This window comes from Pararge aegeria, chromosome 9 (assembly GCF_905163445.1).
Source record: "Pararge aegeria chromosome 9, ilParAegt1.1, whole genome shotgun sequence".
Classification (NCBI taxonomy): Eukaryota; Metazoa; Arthropoda; class Insecta; order Lepidoptera; family Nymphalidae; genus Pararge; species Pararge aegeria.
The window spans coordinates 14926203-14949117 of record NC_053188.1 but is presented as its reverse complement, the minus strand read 5'-3'; the positions used below and the strand labels follow the sequence as shown (position 1 = coordinate 14949117).

At 38.9% G+C, this 22915-nt stretch overlaps 1 protein-coding gene across 7 annotated transcripts in view; it reads right to left on the bottom strand.

Moving 5' to 3' along the window:
• Positions 1 to 1266: 1266 nt before the first annotated feature.
• The window catches only part of LOC120626178 (histone-lysine N-methyltransferase 2C-like), a 59790-nt gene continuing 38141 nt past the window's right edge, over positions 1267 to 22915 (bottom strand). For 4 of the 7 annotated variants that reach the window (XM_039893541.1, XM_039893542.1, XM_039893543.1 and 1 more), the window contains exons 39-53: positions 22549 to 22605; positions 19983 to 20297; positions 19590 to 19748; positions 18339 to 19487; positions 18181 to 18240; positions 17912 to 18002; positions 17735 to 17835; positions 11766 to 17618; positions 11069 to 11287; positions 10023 to 10178; positions 8932 to 9070; positions 7278 to 7560; positions 6276 to 6405; positions 5562 to 5744; positions 1267 to 4409 (exon numbers count right to left, since the gene is read on the bottom strand). In XM_039893541.1, the coding sequence (XP_039749475.1) occupies positions 4317 to 4409; positions 5562 to 5744; positions 6276 to 6405; positions 7278 to 7560; positions 8932 to 9070; positions 10023 to 10178; positions 11069 to 11287; positions 11766 to 17618; positions 17735 to 17835; positions 17912 to 18002; positions 18181 to 18240; positions 18339 to 19487; positions 19590 to 19748; positions 19983 to 20297; positions 22549 to 22605 (8988 nt within the window). In that variant the 3' untranslated portion in view covers positions 1267 to 4316. The remainder of the gene's footprint in view (positions 4410 to 5561; positions 5745 to 6275; positions 6406 to 7277; positions 7561 to 8931; positions 9071 to 10022; positions 10179 to 11068; positions 11288 to 11765; positions 17619 to 17734; positions 17836 to 17911; positions 18003 to 18180; positions 18241 to 18338; positions 19488 to 19589; positions 19749 to 19982; positions 20298 to 22548; positions 22606 to 22915) is intronic. The other 3 variants (XM_039893544.1, XM_039893547.1, XM_039893548.1) reach the window with 3 other exon arrangements.

Genomic DNA, 22915 nt, shown 5'->3' with positions numbered 1-22915 from the left:
CATTATTGTATTTGTTATTCTGTGTCTCATTCCAACTTTATTTAGTGGTATTTTGACTTTGTTTCAATATTTAAACTCATTGTGTTGTACATATATTTTGTAAACGCGACATTTTACATCTTATATTTTTGTAAATTTCTTCTCTATATGTCATAAACATTGTCCAATATTTATTACGAAACGGCTTGTCTGTATAATTCAATTTAGAAATATTTTGTGACAGTAAGGAAGGTATCACCTCTCGAAGTAAAAACTCGGTTCCAATGACAAGCGTTTCCAATAATATTTTTGAAGTTAACTGTCTTGTCAGTATAACTTTGATTATTCTTCGGTGTATGATATAATTTGCAGTTTAAGTCCAAACAAGTTTGTAATAAAATTTATATCGAATAATTTAATTGTTTTTCTTGTATGCCTGGTTTTCATTTTTACATCGCTAATATATTTAGTGAAGAAATGATAAACTACCCAATTCATATTACCGGCCCACTCCAGAACACGGGTCTCTTCCCACAATGGTCTGGCCCCACACATCTTTGAAATCATTATTTCCACAGTTCCACAGTTTTCCTTCACCATTGAAGCAAGTGATATTTCAAGTACTTAAAACGCACATAACTTAGAAAAGTTAGAGGTGCGTGGATTAAAACTCAGCCACCCGAAAGTGAAGTCGAACTCCTACCCAACCGCCCCCCAAGCCTTCAATTTTTTTTACTAACAACTCTCTAATAAGCTGAAAGATATTGTTTGCATATGAATTTGCTCCGTAAAAGGTAATAAAATGAATCCTTTTAAAGTCTCCGCTCAACGGGATATTTTTGTTAATAAGGGGGCACTAACTTTCGTCAATATGCTCATTGTTTGAAGACCTCTTCTCCAAAAACCAAATGGATGCAAGAAAAATCCAATTAATAAAAAAAATGATTTTATAGCATAAAAACTTAGTAGCATTGAATACCACTTTAAAGTCAATTTTAAATAGGCAGGTACTAGGAATAAAATGCAAGATTTACTTTAAAGTTTTAATGAAGGAAAATAATGTGATAAAAATATTAAGTATAGAATATTTCTAAAATATATAATTTCACTAGTACTTACTCGAAAAACCTGTCCAAGTGAATCGGTAGTCAGTTCTATTTACTTTGTCATAACAATGGGAATGCTTTCAATAAATAAATTGATGGAAAAGCAACGTAAATATAACTCAAATTGCATATAATGCATTAAAGTATATAAACTATTACATGATTATTATTAATCAAACATTTTCAAAGTGAATATTATTTACAATTTCGGTACTGACTCGATATTGCACATTTTAAACTTATAATTACATACATTTCGTGACAAAACATTTTTAGATAGATGGCCACCGGAACGTTAAACCTATTTATACCAGCACATTAGCACGCCAAGCATTCTCGAATCTATTAACAGAAAGATGTAAAAAACTGATCTTTACAAAAATGTATTTCTGATTACAAGTTAGCTTCACACCGAAAATATTCGTGTATAATATTATGTCTATAAATATATTGTGTATTTTCATGCTCTTCGAAAATACTCGGCGTACAAAAACACCCAACTAGACTAATATAGCTTCCAATTCATATTACATTGTAAAACATTTCTCACTAATTCCTACTTACGACCACTTCCATTACATTTACAAATTATTTTACAACAAACTCAATTTTACGCACACTAAGCGACGGGCGCTAGTTTGGTTGTACACAAATCCGTGAACTAAATCTTCTTCATCGTCAGCCTATTAACATCCCACTGCTGGGCATGTATTTGTTGGCGGGTTTTAAAAATTTTACTATTATCGCCACATGTAATAGATCAAGGTGTGGTCTTATCCCGTTCTTGTTGGCACCCAGTTTCTAATACGGTTGTTAATAAAATCCTAAAAGTAGTTAATGGACTTGTTTACCTAAATAATAATTTTGTGAGACGCCCAACTGGCAGGCAGCCGACCGTCCACGGTCAGTTGAATGGTGTCAGCAGCGTCTTAAAATTTCCATTTTCTTCCATCTTTCCATTATGAACATAATCTAGTATATTGTACACTAGCATAGTGCTGTAAACGTTTGGTGTATTTTATTTGGATTGGCTATAACTTTAGACATGCAGTGCGATTGAAAAAAAATTACAACCTATCGCCGCGCTAATAGAGTAGCTATCACATTCAGTGTTGACGCAGTAAATATTCTGTTCTAAAAAGTATCACAACTTCTGTAGATTTGTGTACAACCAAAAAAGAACCAATAACAACCAGTACTTAGCTCCTACTATGCGAGGTACACCTGCATTTCGGGTTATAAATGTATAAATTACTCTAACTATAAATTCCGCTCAAATTTAATGTTCTCAACTGCGAGGCTCGTAATTTTTTTTTATTTACAACTGTTTAGAGGGTTTTATTTAACTGGACCAAATTAAGCGTTAAAAACCTGATGACTTATCTTTGTTGGTCTATTTGGACATAATATGATATTTTTTGTTACTTATAAATAAAATTTAATACGAAATCAACAAAATAATGTTGTAATTAAATGTTTCTATCAACCGACAACCAACACTTTTTAGGGTTTACCTTCTAGTTGGTCCCATTTAAATTTTATAAGGATCTGATTAAGGTATTCAAAGCTAGAGTACGAAATTCCTAATCGATGGAATAGGAATCACATGTTTCTTTCTTCAGCTCAGGTTATGTAGCGACAAATTTTGATTTATTTGAGCCTCACTGGCTGTAATATTGTAAAACTTCTTCCGTATTTTTTTTTTTATTTAATTGTTTCAGATTCTCTACCAGTTAAATAAAACACAATTTTATTAAGTAATTGATAAAATTAATTCGAAAAGTTATTGGACACAGATGCTTTAGAGATTTTGTCTTATTATTTGAAATAACCAAGGATGTAGCCAGGATTTTCTACGCTGGAAGCTTTATGGGCGATTTGAAGTGTGAAATTAGTACGTTTGTAACTTATATCTGCAGTACGAGGTAACGCGATGACAGCGAGTTCGCCAACTTCGCATGTCTAGTTTCGGTAATACCAGCACTCAGGTTTTTTAAATACTAACTGGTGCGAAGGTTTTTTTTTAATACTAACTTTTGTGTAAATAAATAAATGTGTTTGCTTTCTAATTAGGGTACATAGGATTGAGGTCATCACCACCTGGCTACGCTATTAAGCATGAGATGAAAAAAATTACTAATTTAAGTGAAGTTGAATTTTGAGCATGGAATCGACCGCGATCGTACGAACTAAATCGCTCGCGGGAGCGATGCCCTAAGTGAAAAGACATACAAAACTGGTCAGGCACAATGTGGCATTATGTATTTAAACAGCTAATAACACGTGCTATGCGACACTAAATGCAGACTCGTTTACACGGTAACTTAACCTAGCGCTCAACACTTTCATCACTGATATTGACGAAAAGAAATAATTATAATTTATTTCATATAAATTACACAATAATGAACTTTATATAAAAAGGAATATCTGTATTTTGTGATACTAATCAATATAATTTACGTGATAATAATAATTTAAATATATCGTAAATAAATCATCGATACCAACAGTAAATAAAACTTTCGCCGATCAACAAAAATATGAATCATTATACGATATACGTCAAAAGTTGAAAAAGCGGTCACAAAGGAAAAAAAAACTTCTATAGAATACATTAATAATAATATAAAATTAAACTACGTATACTTTCGGAACATTCACATCTAAAACACGTTAAAATTCAATAACAACAATGATCTTTATATCAATCAATATACTATGCTATTTACAAACCGTTCGCCTATCGAACGGTGTGTTTACCCGCAGTACGAGTTCTGTTTTATAGTATTCCACACAGCTAGCGAAAACTTTGTGAAGTAAAAATCGATTGTACAGAATGTACCACTATAAAACAGAGACCTTTATGTTCATATCACTTTGATGTTATGAATACTGAAGCTCGTGTAAACTAAACGTTTTCGAGATCAGCAAACTCGTACTAAAGGCGCTGTACAATTCTGTCGATATTGTCTTTATTTATTTATAAGATAAATCACACGTCAGCTTTTATATATATTCGTAACTAAAATGATAGTTTCGCTTATTTATAGGGTTGTAAATCACTTTGGTACATACAATTTAGTCGCGTCGCTTAGTTCATGCATTTGCGATAATTAGGCACAACGCATATTTCATCCACTTGCGGTATTCGGTTGCAGCGCAGTTCATCCACTTGCGTTGGTGGAGCGAGGAGACACAGTTCAGCCACTTCCGGTGGTTTGGTTTAGCTCAGTTCATCCATTTCCGGCAGTTGGGTGCACCGCACATACACATGATCTTGTGTGCGTCATCCTCGATGTCAAATTTGTAATCGTACGCCAGCTAAAATTTAAATTCAAAATTCATAATTCATTTTTTTCAAGTGGGCCTAATATAAGCACTTTTGAAACGTCAAGTCTGTCTGTGTTAAGTGACTCTACCACCGGTTCGGAAGGCAGATTCTACCGAGAAGAAGCCGTCAACTAACTGAGTAGTTGCCCTTTTCCAACATCAACAATTTACATTTTAACATTCATTTTTATATCTTGTGTGAGATTAAAGCGGAACTGGATGCTTCCAAGCAACCTTGTCATTAAGAAATTCATCAATTGTGTAGTAACCTCGCTGTAATAAATGTGTTTTTACATATTCTTTAAACTTTAGTTCATATTAACTTTATTAATTGGAAATATATTTTAGTTCATATTAACGATCACCTTACCATACATTATGAATTGTATTTCTGGACCATTGGTATTTTTATATTTAAGAATTTCAGGGACCTAGTAGAAACTGTTAGAACGCTTCTTTCAGTCTTTCAGCGTTCTTTAGCGGAGCTGAGTGTGGTACTGCCCTCTATTATTAGACCGATAATGGCGCAAATTTTGCTGTCCACCAAATACAATGTGTTCCCGGCGACTATTACGATACAAGTTATCACGGTGCTAATGATATAAATGTGATACAATATCGTTTTGTGTGTTTATTTAAACGGCCGTTTGGCGCAGTTTGTAGCGACTCTGCTTTCTGAGTCCAAGGCCGTGGGTTCGATTCCCACTACTGGAAAATGTTTGTGTGATGAGCATGAATGTTTTTCAGTGTCTGGATGTTTGCATATTGCATAATTAATATACATATAATAACAATTGCATATTGCTATTTATTTATGTATATTATTCATAAAAATATTTATCAGTCGTCTTAGTACCCATAACACAGGCTGCGCTTACTTTGGGGCTGGGTGGCGGTGTGTGTGTTGTCGTAGTATATTTAGTACATTTATATATATTTGTTTGTCACTTTGTTACCTATGATAGACTCAATCACTTGATTGTCACAAATATAGCTTGCATCCTAGAAACGGACATAGGAACTTTTTATTCGGGAAAATCACTATGCAAAATTCTGCATAAGCGAAAGTATCCTCGGACTTAGAATATATTCCTGAGTGATTTTAAATTCATAGGCAACGAGTAATCAAATGAATTAACTTACCTCCTCGCCGCGCGCAATGCGTCGCTTGGCAAAGATAATGATGCGTAGATGTCGGTCTACCTCTACCTTCTCAGTCACACAATTAGGTTGGCACGAGTGATTTATGTAACGCGCCAGACCGCCGCAGAGGGTCGCGTCAATTACCCGCCGCTCGTCCAGGCGGAACATGTAAGTGCCGCGGTTCTGGAATTAGAATATAGTTTAGCATATAGAATAAAGTTTAGTAGCTATCTGGCTCGAAGGACCAGTTTTGACTGAAGAGTACAATATTATTTATTATTCCACTACAGGTTAGCCCTTGACTGAAATCTCACCCGGTGGTAAGTGATGATGCAGTCGTAAGATGGTAGCGGGCTAACCTGTTAGGGAATATAGCAGTCATACCACCTAATCGTTTTCTACACGCCATCGCACCGTAACACTAAGTCGCTTAGCGGCACGTCTTTGTCGGAAGGGTGGTAACTAGCCAAAGGCCACGGCCAAAACCTCCCACCAGACCAGATAAGAGAAAATTCAGAAATAATAAATTCCCAAATTGCCACCGTTTAAGCGTTGCGCCAGGAAAGTCATCAGATAATTCAAGTGAATGACCAATTGTATTTATCTAGTGACAGATGTGTCCATATTACTTGTGTGGTGCAACATAACAACCAATACAACAAAAGACTTCAAACCTTTGAAGCGGAAACGAACGTGGAATACGAAATAACTAACCTTTGCTTCATACTGCTTTTCTCTGATCTCAGAGAGCTCCGAGCGGATGATCTCTCCGATATACTCTATCACCATGGTGTGTTTCTCCAAATCGCGCGCTGCATACAGCCCTAGTCCTTGTATTTTGGATCTGGAGGAAAATTATACGGATTTTATTTAACGATATACATTAGTCATTAATCCAATCGCAAAACTATACCACAATTTGTGTTTAGAGTTGCGATTCATCTATAAATTCTATATGATGAGAGATGAGAAGATGTGTTAAAATCTTTGGCATATAATACATTTTAATATAATTTGATATTAAGTCAACCTTAATCAACAAATATTATCATTCAAAATCTAAGCTACTCTGCTTGAAATCCAGTTACTTTAGAACGCAGAACTGGTATAAGCTTCTTATCTATATTTAGTGTTATGAATAGGAAAGATTTTTTGTTTTTTTTGTTAGTTTGTACCGAATAGGTTCCGAAAGTACTGGACCAATTTTAATCTATTCTTCACCTCATAATACCTTAATTATCAAGAAGCAACATAGGTTAATTATTTTAAAAGAAATTTAGAGACACTTGAAAATATGCTATTATGAAAGACAAAGGAGCGAAATGATGCGTATGACAAAATTATATTATATTCTCCCACGCTCAGGTTCCAAACGTTTCACACTTATTAATAACCCTCTTGCATTTTCAGAGAATAGCGCAACCAAAATCGGAAGAAAAGAGAGGTTATAAATAAAGAAATAAATAATTTATATACTAAGATAACGCACACATCGCCATCTAGCCCCAAAGTAAGCGTAGCTTGTGTTATGGGTACTGAGATGACTGATGAATTTTTCTATGAATAATATACATTAATACTTATAATATACATATAAACACCCAGACACTGAAAAACATTTATGCTCATCACACAAACATTTTCCAGTTGTGGGAATCGAACCCACGGCCTTGGAATCAGAAAGCAAAAGAAGAGAGACTAGTTTATAAAGTATACCTTGCGAGGTAGACGTTGTTTCGCCACTCAAGCTTCATCTTCTTATACTGGCTGCTCTTGGTGTGCACGAATTGTTTGGAGTACGGGCACGCGGGGTGCGTGGAGTGCGCCGCGTCGAGGGGCGGCGGCGGTGCGGGCTGTAACGACCTCGTTGCCGCCCGCCGCCACACGCGCGCACAGCGGGCTTCACTGCGAGCGCATCCCGACGGGTTGACGGCTAGCCCGCCCTCCAGGAGAGCAGAACGCCCGAACTTGAAGCGGTAGTCCGTGAGTGTTTCTATGCCTGAGGAGGTTTTTTATTTACTTATTTAACCTATTGACGGACCAAAACGAATTTTACGACTTTATTCATAAGGTTGAAAATTGCAAAATTTGGCTACTTCTTTATTTTGTTGCGTCACTATTCAGGGAAATGCGTAACAAAAAATACCCAGACTACCTACCGTGGTTCTGTAAGCGGTCATGGCTTCCTAAATAATTTATCTGTATTAAAGTGTAATTTACAGAAGCTGAAGTCTACCATAAATTATTAACAAAAAAAGAACGCGACAACAATAGCGACACATACCTTTATCCTTATGAAGAACCTTAACCCCCTACGAATAAAGCTTAGATTCGCGTAATTCTAATTTGAATTTCGATGACCTTCAAACGAGCAATTCTTGTATATAATATGTAACCATGTATAATCTGAATATCGGAAACGGCATGAAACCCTGTGTGGCTTTCAGGGGTAATTATATATTGATCTAGCTAGATTGAATTTTTGGAAAACGTCGTTTAATCAGTGTTTTCTGGCAATGAAAAACTGCTGCAATATCATTCGAATACGTAGGTAAATTTGGCCATCATCTACAAGGTTATAATTGCATAAGGGGAAACCTGAGGACCCCACCCGGCTCGAGCCCTCTTTTTTTAAAGCAAAGCTCAGTTCTCCAGATACTAGTAATAATTGATGGACCAAGCACGGCCCACCTGTTGATAAGTGGAAAACCATCGCCTACAAAAAAACAAGTCCCAGGGCATGCAACGAGCCCGTCCTACAAAGTGCCACCTGTGTGGATCAACCTGTGGTGTAGGTGTTAAACCCCGTGTGCCTGTCATTGTACCGGCAACCACGCCATTCAGACCCAAACACAACAATGAGGCTTAACGGCAGATATGAGCGTGGCGGTCACAAAAATCTTTAATACTACTAAACACACATTTCACGATATATTTCATCGTGATGTAACATATTTCGCTCAATGTTACTCTACGTGAGGTTAGTGTGTTTTCCATTTGAATTCAAACTTTGCATCTAGTAGACACATATCTATTCTGTTGTGATCGTTCATTTTCTACTTAAACAGCTAATTACAACAATTATACAAATTAGAATAGAAATGCGAAAGGAGCGAGAGCGAAAAATTGATGTTTTGTGATATTATTTAACGGATTCATGCCTAGTGCAAACTTCAGCAATATATAAAAAAATCAGACCATATAAAATCTATCACTGTTGTAAATGAAATTACTGCCTATTGTATTCGGTTATACTTTTTAAATAATTATTGGTCATATTGAAATAAGAATTATATACCTGTACCACCCTAACCTTGTAGTAGATATAATGACAGGTAAAATCTATGAATAACAATAAAAAATCACTAACCTGGTAAGCTTTCCAGAACCCTGACTACAGCAGGTTCAGTAAGTCCGAAAAGATCTTCTCCGGTGACGTAGTTAGGCCAAAGTTTCAAAACGCCATCCTCCCCTCTGCCCTCTCTTAAAATTGCTATTGCATCCAAAACCTACGAAAATATTTTTGAGAATATTAGGAGAACAAATATTAATTCGTGGTTAAAATGCTTTTAAGTACAGCGTTGGTCGACCCCGAATGACGTGAACAGACGACATCAATCAAGCCGCTAGGAGAACCTACGAAATACCTATGTCCAGTAGTGGTCAGCAATAGGTTGATATGACAATGATGATGACGATGAGGAAGGCTATTAATTTAGTCTATTCCTCATATTAGATTGATAAGTACCATTGGGGACCCCCTACTGGCAAAACTAACCAGTTAATAAGGTTGTGCGTAAAACTGTGTGTTTCGTGTGACATAAAATAAAAGACTATAAAACGTGTAACAGATTTACGAAATAATATTGAAGGATGCATAAGAATATTACATAAGAAACACACTATAAAAATATTAAATCAAAAGAAAAATTGAAGATACAAGACCGACACGCGCATAGTACCTACGCTACACGACGCGTACCTTATAAAGTTACAAGAGTCACATGATTTTTATTTTGCATGTGATGTTAGGGCTGTATTTGATATATTTCGTTATCGTTTCGTATTCGTTATTAGGTTATCGGTTTCACAGATAAGTCTCAGAGAGATTACATAATGTACCTCTTAAAGTCTGTGAAGTATTATTTCAGTTTTCGTTTACACGTTGTATATTACATTTTTTTATCCCTTCACCTGAAATTGGCTGAGCATGTTTATTCCACTACAAGTTAGCCCTTGATTGCAATTTTAACTGATGCAGTCTGAGATGTTAACGAGTTAACCTAGGGGTATGGCAGTTTAATTGAAACCGAAAAGTTTAATTTACCACTGATTGGTTTTCACGCGGCATTGAACCGGACCGCTAAATTCTTGACCGGCACGTTCTTGTGCGCGTTACAGGGTAATACGCAAGTGCGTGGTAGGTTTTAGTTAGGTTTAGAGGGAGAAGGCAATACGTACAGCTGCCCAGGCGGCTCTCGGCGTCGGTGCGCTCAGTTCTTGCAGTGTTTCGTCCTGCGCGCGTACGTGGAAGCGCGGCCGGCCCTCCTCCTCAGAGATCCAGCACACGTAGCGACAGCGGCTGTTGGCGCGCCGCATGGACCAGTAAAACCGCACCTGTTAAACCATCTCTTTATAATAGTTGACAAACTAAGCAGATAGGACCCTATAGAAAGTGGAAACCTTCGCCACGTCCAAAGCACCGCCCCGTGTTCGTAATCTAAGGCGTAAGTTCTTTTGTGCCTGTAATTTAATATTTTTAAAATTTATTTATTTCGGATACCCAATATTCAGCTTTATAAGTCCAGCTTGATAAAGGAGATATGCTGTTATCAAAATCAGAATATGCGGGGATGCGTCGTGCAGGCAGGCCTAATAGAACTTAGCTTTTTAAACAAATATTATCTTTGGCACTATCAACCAAGTACAATGACTAATCATTTGTTTTTTTTTTGTTTAATTTACAAAGTCCAAGGCCGTGGATTCGAATCCCACAACTGGAAAATGTTTGTGTGATGAACATGAATGTTTTTTAGGTTCTGAGTGTTTATACTTTATATGTATATATTATAAGTATTAATGTATTATATTATTCATCAGTCATCTTAGTACCTAAAATACAAACTACGCTTACTTGGGGGCTAGATGGCGATGTGTGTAATATCTTAGTATATTTATTTATATTTGTTTATTTACATATTTTTTTTTCTTCTAGATGAACAAACTCGTGACTCGGTCGAGCGAGGAGCTTTAAGCGAGTTTTGCAGGAATATCGACACCGTGCTTCATTTCACACAAGAAAGAAAAATAAATGTGAAAATGTAAATAAAATTGATGTTGAACGAGGGCAACTACTGATTTTCTAGCTGGCTTATTCTCAGTAGAATCTGCCTTTCAAACCGGTGGTAGAGCCAATACAAACAGACAGACTTGATGTTTCAAAAATGCTTAAAGAGTAAGCAAACTTTAAATTAATAAATTAGATTTGCTTTAAAAATTATACTCACGATTTTATATCCAATGGGGTATATGTAGTCTGGCGTGTGGAAGGCGGCTAGCTGGTGCGGCAACAGGTGTCCCGGGCTGAGGAAGATGAGCCCGCCAACGCGGATGAGGTGGTTGGTGTCCGAGTGCAACATAACCGATGCAACCTGGCGTTGCTCGTCGCGGCACACGAACACCCGCCGACCGACGCTCAGTGTAGTCAGCTCATTGTCTTTCTCGTTCTGTATAATACACGTCATGGTAATGTCATCTGACTTTGTAGTTCATTTAAGAGTGCAATTGTACCATATTTTCATGATATGTACATGCTTATAGATAGTATCGCAGTTTTACCTAACATTACTATTACTTAATCTTCGATTATATACCTATACCTTAGATATTCTTATTACATAATTTTCAATATATCGATATCCATTACGTATAGCAGTATTGATTCTGTACGAGAAACTGAATGAAGATTCCCTATGAGATTAGGTTTATTCAATATTATCGATATTTTCTGAATAAAATGAAAAATGAGTATACCCCGATTTCGTTAGTTATATTATTATTTCTAAAGTTTTTAATTTTAATCGGGAAGTTTTACTGTAAAAATTTAATTTTATTATATAATTACATATTTTTATACTTTTTAACATAATGCGGGGGAAAGATTCAACCTGGTTTCATAAGAATATAGTACTGAAATATACATGCCTTTGGTGCGTGTGAAGCGCAGAAGGCAGTCTTGTTCTTGTAAAACACGCAATTCTCCTTCACAGCGCATCCCACGTGGTACACGCTTCCACATCGCACCTTGAAGCATCGTACGGTTGCTCCAAGCCTTCTGCACACTGCACACGTTGCATTGGAACCGTTTGCCAAAGCAGAGTCTACGTTCATTAGTGCGCCGCTTACAGTCTCGTAAACGCCTTCCGACCAGAGAGCACAATTAAGATGAACCCATCTATCAACATCACAATTTAGTAGCCTCGATACACCATCCGCGACTCCGTCACCTTGAATTCCACACAATTCACACTTCCTGGCATCTTCGTTTGTAACGGGCATAATGGCAACGCCGGTTCTAAATACTAGTTCAGTCAGTTCTCGGTCGGTTGGGCGTTTATACTTTATCGGTGGACCGATACAACCTGGTGACCAAGTTTTGTATCGTGTTCCTCTGAATTTCTCTTTTTCAACGCTTTGATTACTTTTCTCATCAGTCTCGATACTCTTTAGATCTTCATCGAGTGCGCTTACATCATCACCGACCTCTTTCATTAATTCATCATTATCTAAGGAGTCCATGAACGAGAAATCCATTTTCTCATCTTTGATGTCAGGTTTTATGTCCAGCTCATCTGTTTCCATACTTTCTGTAGATGCAGTATCAAAATCATCCCTATCTTTTGACAAATTGGTTTCTATATCAGATTTGCTGTCCTCTTTGATGTTCGTTTTTGATTTTCCATCTAAAATAATATTCGTTGGACGCCATGCGAATCTTTCATAGCACTGTGTACTACAAAAATACAGTTCCGAATCGCTATCACACAGTATTTCTTCAGCGTTTCCTTTATTAGCAGATAAAAGAGGAAATTCAGACGCTTTTGCTCTAACAACAGAATCCAAAATCACTACATCACAGTGTCTGCAGAATTTCGCCGCTCCGTTCAAAATACTTTGAATATCAATAGGCGTTCCTTCCTTGCCATCTTTACCTTTTGATCTGTACAGTCCAAGTTTATGAGACGGCGGAGTGGCCGTACGTTCTATTATTTGATAGGAAGTGGGTGGTGGGATGTGCAGTATACCCGCAAGTTCTTTCAATACACCTAGAATATCTTCTGCAGCGCCAGAGGTGAGAGTAAGAGTGACTGTAACATTTTCATTGCTTTCTCCGCTACCAGGAGAGTCCTCCATTTTTGTTTTTAGTGGAGTTTCGGTATCCAATGTTTTTAATGATTTCTGATTATCCTCCTCATCTTTTAGTTGGTATAAAGAAAGCGGTTTAACTCTTATTGGAATAGGCGATACGACTGGTAAAACTGGTGAAACACGGCCTGATAAAGACGATTCTTCATCTTCTTCATCTTCATCGTTATCAATTGGTTTAAGATATGGGAATCTATCGTCATGATCAATTTCGTATCCCTCCGGACTGGAGCAACTGACTATAGTATCCGGTGTATCTGTATCTCTCTCTTTGCAGATAAAATCAAGTTTCTTGTCCTCAGGATCTTCATCAAATAGTATAGGCTGAAATTCTTGATCATAGAAACCTCTTTGTGTTGATGATGCGGGTTTTTCTGGAAGCGGTTCCTCATCTCCGAATGGCTTGGTGTTATAATAATCGGCTACGTTCGGTATTTTAGCATTCCCAAAATCACCCAATAAATCACCTTTCAGAATATCATAGTCTTTATTTTTCAGTTTTGTCAAATCGCCAGACCCAAACAGCGGACAAACTGCAAAGTTAGTAGTCAAAGCAGGTTCTTGGATCTGCATAGGCGGCAGTAATCTTAATTGGGCCATTAAGTTGTCAATGAAGGTATCGTAATCTTCTTCATATCTAGAACCTTTACGAGGGCGCTTTTTAGCGTTTACAGCATTCATATTATTTTCTGCGGCCGCTTTCATATTTAGTTGCATTTGTTTTCGCTTCTTTTGTTGATATTCTCGTCGCTTACGTCTCTTAGCTTCCGATGGCGTTTCTGACGGATTGATATCTGATGAACTTTCCATATTAACACTCTCTGGGAATTCCTCTTTCATTGGTTGATCTAATTTGCCTTGATCGGATGCAGTAGAAACACCGGAAGTTGCAGATTGTTGAGAACTCTCGTCGAGAAGTTCCTTTTTAACGTCCAGTGGTGTAAATGGGCGGTGTATAGGGCTTTGTTGCGGTGGAGCTACTTCTTTTTTTATGGTTTGTTGAAGTTGCTGATTTTCTATACTTGTTGGATACATGGGTAAAGATTTGATCGTGGGCGAACATTCTGGTACAGGGGTTGTCTCTTCTTTATTTAAGAACTTCATCGGTGTCTTTCTTACGTCCATTAAGGATTGAGTTAAAATCAAAGGAGACATTGATGATGTAGGGATTGACGTCTGAATTGGACGGTTGGAATAAGGGGAACTCACTGTAGTTATATGTCTAGGAGAACTCTTGGGTATTTCTACTTCTTGAGTTAAAGCTAGGGTTGGTGGCGGAATTGCTGGTCTCGCCAACTGAGCTTCTAAAGACGGAATTGTACCTAAAGCAGGGGCACTTCTTTGTATCGTCACTGTTCGTTGTGGAACAACCGTCGACGTTGTAGTAGTGGTCTGTAATAATTGTTTTAGCAATACATTTTGTGACTCGTCGTTTCTTTGGTTCGCTGCATTTTGTTGAATTATTTTATTTCCCAAATTATCTGTTGCAACTGTTGATTCATCAGTTTCCATGGGTTCCGATTTAACTATAACCGATTCCACACTATGTCTTTTGGTCGGCTGAATGTGGCCCACTATTACTTCGCTCTTTGGTTCATCGGTTGACTTTGATCGTTTTAATGGTGAAGTCAATTGCGTATGTAAGAGCTTTGATGATGTCACGAAGCTAATGGGACCTTGTGCAGGTTTAGGTTGCATTTGTCCCATACCTGTGCTCACGATACTGTGTGTACGTACGGTAACATTAGGAGCAGGTTCTTTGTTACTTATTATTGCTCTTGATGTCATAACCAAAGCCGGCGGTTGGCTAGAACTGATATTTTGCGGATTAAATTGTAAATTGCTGGTATTTATTTGCCTAGTAGGCTGTAATAAGGTGTGGCCCAGTATACTAGTCGGCAAAGACTGAGGTTTTGGATAACTACTAACACTCGTTGTGGTTATGTTATTGGAGTGTATCAAAGAAGAAGGTGTTGAAGGATTATTGTGTATTTTTGATAAAGCTGGCATTTGCATCATTTGAGAAGTTATGCTTGCATTGTGAGATTCTTCGCCTAAGTTAAACGTCTGATTGTTAATAAGAGGCGATTGTGCCGGAGATTTCATCATAGTATTTTGCATCCCTACAGGGGAATTAATAGGTGATATATTTGGAGATTTTCTCATTTGTCCCATTGATGACAAAGTATTAAGTCGAGATCCAATCATCTGCGCTGCACTCATAGGTATTGTTTCTGAACTGGAATTAGAAGTTTGCGGTTTTTCTATTCTTTGTATAGGCGATGGTCGCGATGTGGCTATTTCCACTTTTGAAGATGGAAGTAGAGTTTCAAAGTTGACTTGTGTAGGGGCTGTAGCATCACTATTTTTTCTCATAATTGTCTGTGATTCCACTTTAGATGTATTAGTGTTTAAAGAAGACATAATAGACCGTAACTGCTGTGATACATTTGCCATGTTAGACGTCAACTCTGCTGGTTGGGATAAAGGCGATAATTGAGGTATGGTTGCTGATTGCATTGCAATCCTTTCAACGTCTCTAGTTGGAAACGCGGGTGGTTCTTTTGTTTCTCTACTTTCTTGTTGTTTTAAAGCATGATTTGGATTTAAATTAGGATTTTGAGTAGGCGGCGGATTAGGTTTTTTTACATTTGCTTGTTTCATACCCATTCTTTTATTATCATCGGTAATGTTCTCTAGAAAACTTAACATATGTTCGAATGATTCTACATGTTTGGGAGTACCTTCTACTGTTTCTGGGTGATCTCGCATTGTTATATCATTTAAATATCTTTCTTGTGAAGGAGTAGGCGATGGTATAGATATCTGAACCGAATCTTGAGTAATATCCGAAGTTATTTGCATATTAGAATCAATCACCATCTCTTTTGTTTGATTTGCTATTGCTTTAATGGTTTTTACTACATTTTCTTCGGCGTTTTTGCCTGCAGAAGATGTGTTAGGTATTTGTTGCTCGTGCAAAGTTTTATTATAAGACAACAACAAATGGTTCTGCAAAGAATCTTCTGGCTTGTCTTCATCGTCACCCTCCATAATATTGTCAGGTATCTTTTCTGGTATGGGATCGGGACTCTTTATGTCTGCCTTTCCGAGTAAAAGTGGAGTACGATCTGACAAACAAAGAGTATGTGGCAACTCGGTCTGTTTACTAATTTCACTTTCAATGTCAATGTCTTTAGTCGATTGCATAGAGGAGTGTTGATCTTTTTGTTTCATTTCTTGCGAGGACAAAGAGAGCAAATGCTGGTTCACAGAAGGATTTTGCATATCCATGTTATGTTCAGATGCTACTGTGCTGTCTGGTGATGCAGCCTCATCTTGGAAGATCTTAGCAGGCAAAGTAGCATCATGAGTTACCGATAAGCTTGACAGTTTTGTGTTTGATAGTGATAACGCCATTGGTTTTTCTATGGTTTTTACAATTTTTTGTTTTACTTGAGGCTGAGTAAGGATGGAAACTGGTACCCTAGATGTACCTGCAATTGAGTTTGAGGTAGCGAGTGTAATAACCGGATTCATACTGGCACTCTTCGCGACATTAGAAGATATTACGCTTATGACGGAATTCATTGGCTTGGGCATAGAATGAGATGACATGTTTACAGTAAGTGGAGGATTACTTATGTTCAAAGGTACCTTTTTCATTTGAGGTTTGGGTATACCAGAACCGTGACCAGTAACATTAGCTACAGGTACTGAAAGATTTTTTAATACCGGTACAGAAATAGTTTGATTGGCGATCGACACAGATGCAACTGTAGCTTGAGAAACTTCATTCAATATTTTAGTGTTCGAATGCGGTGAAAGCACAGTGGCGCTTAGAACTGGTAAACGTGAGAGTGCCGAGCTTTGCGATTGATTGACTATTTTATATTGCTGCATATTAGATGACGGCTGCTTCGCGGGCGCTAAACTTATTACTGCCACAGTTTTAGTTGTTGTTTCTGTACGCGTTGGAGGTTTATCTTGAAGAATCTCTTCCTCGGCTTCATCTTCTGGTTTACCACTGTCAATCAGTTCCTCAAAATCTTCTTCTGTAGCTATGCGCTCCTCAGGTGATATAGCGCCAGGTTCTACTACAACTATATCGTCATCATCTAAATGGTCGACAAAATCTTGCATATCTTCGTCGTCGTCATCTTTGGAAAAGCTCATACGAGCAGAGTCATCAGATGCGCTCGAATATTCAACACTGCCCGAAGAGTAAAGCACATACTTTCGTGCATCGCTCGTTTCAGCAATATCATCAATGCGAGTTTCAGTGCCGGGAGCGCCAGTCTTTCCTGAAAATCTCGGTCGAGGAGGCGTGCGCCGTTTAAGTATGGACACTTTATTTATGTGAGTAGCGCGTCGTCTGTCGTCTTCTTTTGTTGGCCATACTGGAGCACCTCCAAAGAGGCCAGGTTTGAAGTATCTGTATCCTGGAGGTATGGGTGCCATGTGGTGGTGGTGGTGGGTGCCACCGCCGTGCTCGTGGTGGGGTGCTGGGGAAGCGGCCGGTGACGCGGACGGAGTGGGTGTGCGTGCCACATGAGGAGATCGCGATAACGATGGAGAGGCCGGAGCACCACCCATAGGACTGTATTGCTGCCTTTGTAGGATTTGTTGGCGCTGTAACAATAAACATACTTAAAATTCGAACCTATTCTGATAGAAAATGTAAGTACTACAGCGCATGTTAACGCCATTCTACAGATTTAATATTACTTTAATGTTAAAATACGTACAGTCATTTCGTTGGTTGAATTTCCGGGCGACGGTAGAGGTTGTGGGCTACCGAGTGGGGAAGTTTGTTGACGCCCAACGAAGGGTACACCAACCCGCATACCTAAAAATACATAATTAGTAATTAGCAATGAAAATAATTGAAAATATTATAATATTGTTATTCAGTTTATATTAACCTTGCTGGTGATGCGGTGGCCGAGCAAAACGTGTAGGCAATGGTGAACACCCAGGAGCAGGCCGAGAGAATCTACCAGTTGTATAATCATTCTAGAAAGAAAAAAAAAATGTTTTTTTCTTAAAACGCTGAATATGTAATGCTTTGGGACCGTGGCTAGCCTATGGCATTGCATCGTCACTATTTCCAATATTTTAGTTACGGAATCCAATAAACTCCTTTTTATCTATTTGATTAAACCAGGTTGCTTGTTAACTATTGTATACTCACGTTTTGTAGCTGTGGCGAATGAGAGGCTACGGGACTTTGAATTTGTGATTGTTGATAAATCTGTTAACAATAAAAATATTTATATTTATAAATATTTCTAAGATTAAACAATCATAGTGTGTGCACATAATTTTCAATCAAATCTATTAATTAATTACCTGCGGACTGCGGCTAGGCGTAGGCAGTTGTGGACTTGTTCTCTGAGCTTGCAGTTGTTGCAGAAAATGTTGTGGCGACATTGACGATTGCATCGGGGATTGCTGCGTATGCATCGGCGACTGTTGTAAATGCATCGGAGATTGCTGAGAATGCATCGGGCTTTGTTGATGATGCATTGGGCTCTGCTGCGGATGCATAGGACTTTGCTGCTGATGCATCGGACTTTGCTGCTGATGCATCGGACTTTGTTGCGGATGCATTGGACTTTGTTGCGGATGCATCGGACTCTGTTGCGGGTGCATCGGAGAATGTTGTGTGGACATTTGATTTTGCGAATGCATTGGACTCTGCTGGTGTATAGGAGATTGCTGCGGATGCATCGAGCTCTGTTGTGAATGCATCGGACTCTGTTGCGGTATACTCGTTTGCTGCACGTGCATTGGCGACTGCTGAGAATGCATTGGCGACTGCTGCGTATGATGAGGTGATTGTGTCGCTGAATGCAAGGGAGATTGAGACGTATGATGTAGCGGAGACTGTTGTGAATGCAATGGGGACTGCATCGGTGACGCCATAGGGTGTAATGGGGACTGGGGAGCCAGAGAGTGAAGAGGAGATTGCGAATGAGGAGACTGGACATGTAGCGGCGACATAACTGGCCTCTGATTAGACGGGCGGGGAGTTTGATTACCCACGGGCATGTTATTTCGGACATTAGCCATCTGCTGCTGATTGAACTGCACTATTCCGCTCACCGACTGAGGTCTGTCCTGTACTCCCGATAATTGCCGGACCAACTGTTGCTGCGGCGAACCAGTTTGCTCAATAACTAACGTACGAGCGCCTTGTAAGATTCTGCCCTGGGTATTGAGCGGTGAAGTGACTAATCCTATTCTCTGTTGAGGCAGCGGTTGTCCGTCGGAACCGAGAACAGTTTGCTGTGTTCGGATCAATGTTTGTTGCTGTATTGTGGTGCCCTGCAATCCTATTTGCATCGGTCTGTTTATAGTAGCCTGCTGTTGCATTTGTTGACTTTGGTTTATGTTCTGATTTTGAGCGAACACAGTCTGATTAGAAATCTGTTGCTGATTTATAATGGTTTGTTGTGTTAATTGTGGATTCTGTTGACGTTGCTTCGTATCGTATTCCTGCAGAAATAAATTAAATTGTTATATATAAAGAAAATTAACGGTTGCTTTTACCAACTTTACGCTTGAATTATACTTAGAGCTATTCCTTAGATTAATTACCTGGATGAGCATACTGTGCTGCCTGGCTTGTTTTCTAGCAGCTTCCAAGTGTTTCTGTAACGCCTGCTGCTCGGTCGACACTCTCTGAAGTTCGGCGGCGTCGTTCGGCATCAGCTCGTTCCCCGATTTTCTCAATTGCCGCTGCTTACTATTCAGCGACTGTAATAAGAACGCGGACAGTGTAGGAAACGGCGGTGGCACATTCGCAATCTAGCACCCGGTTAGTACACATCGACATTCGGTTAACACAGGTGCCCACTCCCCGGATTCATACCTGGAATAGAAAAATAACCGCGAAGTGGAGGACGCAACACGCGACTACGAAGCGCACGAACACAGAAGCGAACTACGGGAACCACCGCGGGCGCGGGCACGCCGGCGGTGCGCACTCACCTTGCGGATCTTGCGCAGTTTCTGCACTTCCTGCTCGTAGTAGCGCAGCTGGTCGGAGGCGAAGGTGTTGTAGGCGGTGAGCCACTGCTCGTAGGCCAGGCGCGCGTGGTGGTCGGCCTCGCTGGCGGCGCGCTCGGGCGGCGGCGGCGGCTGCGGCGGCGCGGGCGCGGCGAACAGCGGCACGGCGGGCGGCGGCGGCGCGGGCGCGGGCGCGGGCGGCGGGCCCGCGCTCCACTCGCCGCCCTCGCGCTCCTGCTCGCGCTTCTCCTGCTCCAACAGCTCCTCCAGAAGCAACGGTTGCTCCTGGTTTACGTTCTGACGGTTAAATGTCTGTTTTCACATCGCTCCTCGACGAGAGCCGACCGTCGACTCTCGATCGTCGGCCGACAACGTTCTCCCGTCACCGTCATCCGGTTGCAATTCGTTGAGAGAGCGATGTGTTAGTCGTGTATCGAGTCTAACACATGATTTGCAACACTGGATTATTCTGTTCATATTAATGTATTTTGGAGGGATCATCGAAACACATTTAACGGGCAGTTCGATCGATCGATATAAAAAAATATATATTAAATACTACAAATAATTAGGTGCATTTAATACGACGTAGGCCGACAGTTCTAATACTACAACGGTGCAAAATTTACGTTTACAATATTTCTATGGCAAAATAATAGTAAAAGAAATCAATGCTGTGTAAATGTTTGTGTACTTTATGATTTTTAAGATATTTCAATCACTATATCTTGTTAATAAACAAATCTCTATATAATATTAAAATGCGTTGTAATAATATGTTTAACAATTTTCATATTATATTCATTATTATCTAGTAAAAGTTGTTCAGGCTTTAACAATAATTCATTAACTACTTAATTACCCGTAACCATTCAGTTCATGATCTTCCACCACCGGAATCCGATAAGCGAAAGTAATGCTTTCCGTAGTTGTCAAAATATGTAAACCTTGTAACATAATCAAAATTGTTTATTTCAATACAACATTCTTATATTAGTGTGATGTTAGGATAGATGCTGAAAAGGAACAAAGGTTAGTCTTTATGCATGCGTGCAGCGAGCAAGCTGAGAAAAAGCTCTAACTACCAGGTGATTAGTAGTGACAAGGCCCTCCATAACGAAGCTAGGGAGATGAGATAAAAAAATTTAACAAATTCGGATGTTAATTGCGTGCGAGGGAAAAGAATTCGTAGTACCTCTGTCCTTATTTTTGAGCATGCAATTAACATCAGTTTGTTTATGTTATTTATTTCGTCTCGGTGGCCTTGCTTAAGTTAGTTGGTTTTGGTGTTACATAGGTACCCTTCCAAAGTAAATCGGGGGAACCGCTTTATGGAATAGGTTTGGATCATTTAGGCGAAGGGAAGGTCATAGGAATACTGGAAACGATATATAACGATATCATAAATTGTGTGACGGTGCTGAAATCGCGACGTTGCGGTGTCTGCTACCTTTTGCACTAGTCTATATCTAAAATCAGGGTTACAAGCTCACTCGCAACTAACGTAAGTTTTATGTAAATAACTATATCTAGATCTATCGTAACTAATCACGACATGGGATCCGTAGCGTGTATTCAAAACTATATATATTTTTTCCCACATTATGAGTTTTAAAGGAATCAATATAAGGATATTCATTCGGGCAATATATGTTATTCAAGCTAATAGTACGTACAACAATACTTGGTTAATATTTTGGAACATATGCTATTAGTGCTTAGGGCAGATTATATGGTGCTAAAGTTACATATCACTCAATTCTAATTTTATTTGACTATGTATAAAAATATAACAAATCATAAAACTAAATTCTAAAAAGGGTTGCACAAATGTGTAGAAGACTAGTTAGTCTCTAAAAGACTGTAAGATATTGAAAATAAAGAGCATAAAATCATTGTCAAAATGTACGACAATGAACTGCTCAAAATTCAGACTGCAGAAGACTTCTTAATTTTTTTTTTAAATAGTTTTGGGTTTGAAAAGATTACAAAAATCAATTGCTAGTGTAGAAGACTACTCAACAATTCGGTGATTTAAGTAAAAGTTTGTCATTATTTAGTTTATAACTTTCTAGCTCTAGCTTTCTACGCGAATGCTCAAACTATTAGTAGATCTTTACCCGATAGGCATATCGAAATGACTTGAGCCAACATTCTATATCAAATCAAATCTAATACTGGTGTATTATACGAAGTAATAAAAGATAGCTTGAAAGGAAGTAAACTAATGCTAGCTAACTGAAACCTACTACGCGTCGATAGATTTAAGAGTTCAGCAGTCACTGTATTCAAAGTAAGGCCAGTGAGACAAGATAAAGAATTCAGCGAACGCTGCGTGCAAGAAAAAAAGCATAGAGATACTAACTGTCCTTTTCTCTGGCACGAAATAATATGTCAGGATTTGTCTACTTTCTTATCTTGTACCGTTGGCGTTATTGTTTGGTTAGTAAAAGGAGTAGTGGGGATAATACTAAGGGGGATAAAAGGGTCACACTTGAAAGGTGAGGGTACAGTGAGGGTAAAGTAAGGTTTAGGTATAGTTTGGTACCTGCAGCAGCAGCGGGCGGCGGTGCAGCCAGTCGCCCCAGTCCGCGTCAAAGGGCGCCTGCACCCAACCACCCACATGCAACAACACGCCTGTATACCACTCCGCGACCACAGACAACTACGACACCGGCTCAGTCTCTCTTTCATGCTACCTCCGTATTCTGTTAACCTCCCTCTTGTGAGTATAGAGTATTTAATTAAAACTTCGAAAATTTCCGCTAAAGCTTTACTAAGCTATGATTTAATCATTGAATACAGCAGCCGCAATATTTCTGCTTGGCTGACCCTCTCTTCGAGTTGAATATGAATTCATGTAGTTGTGACGTACTACGTACTAGAATAAATGGTCACATGTGTGATGGGATTTT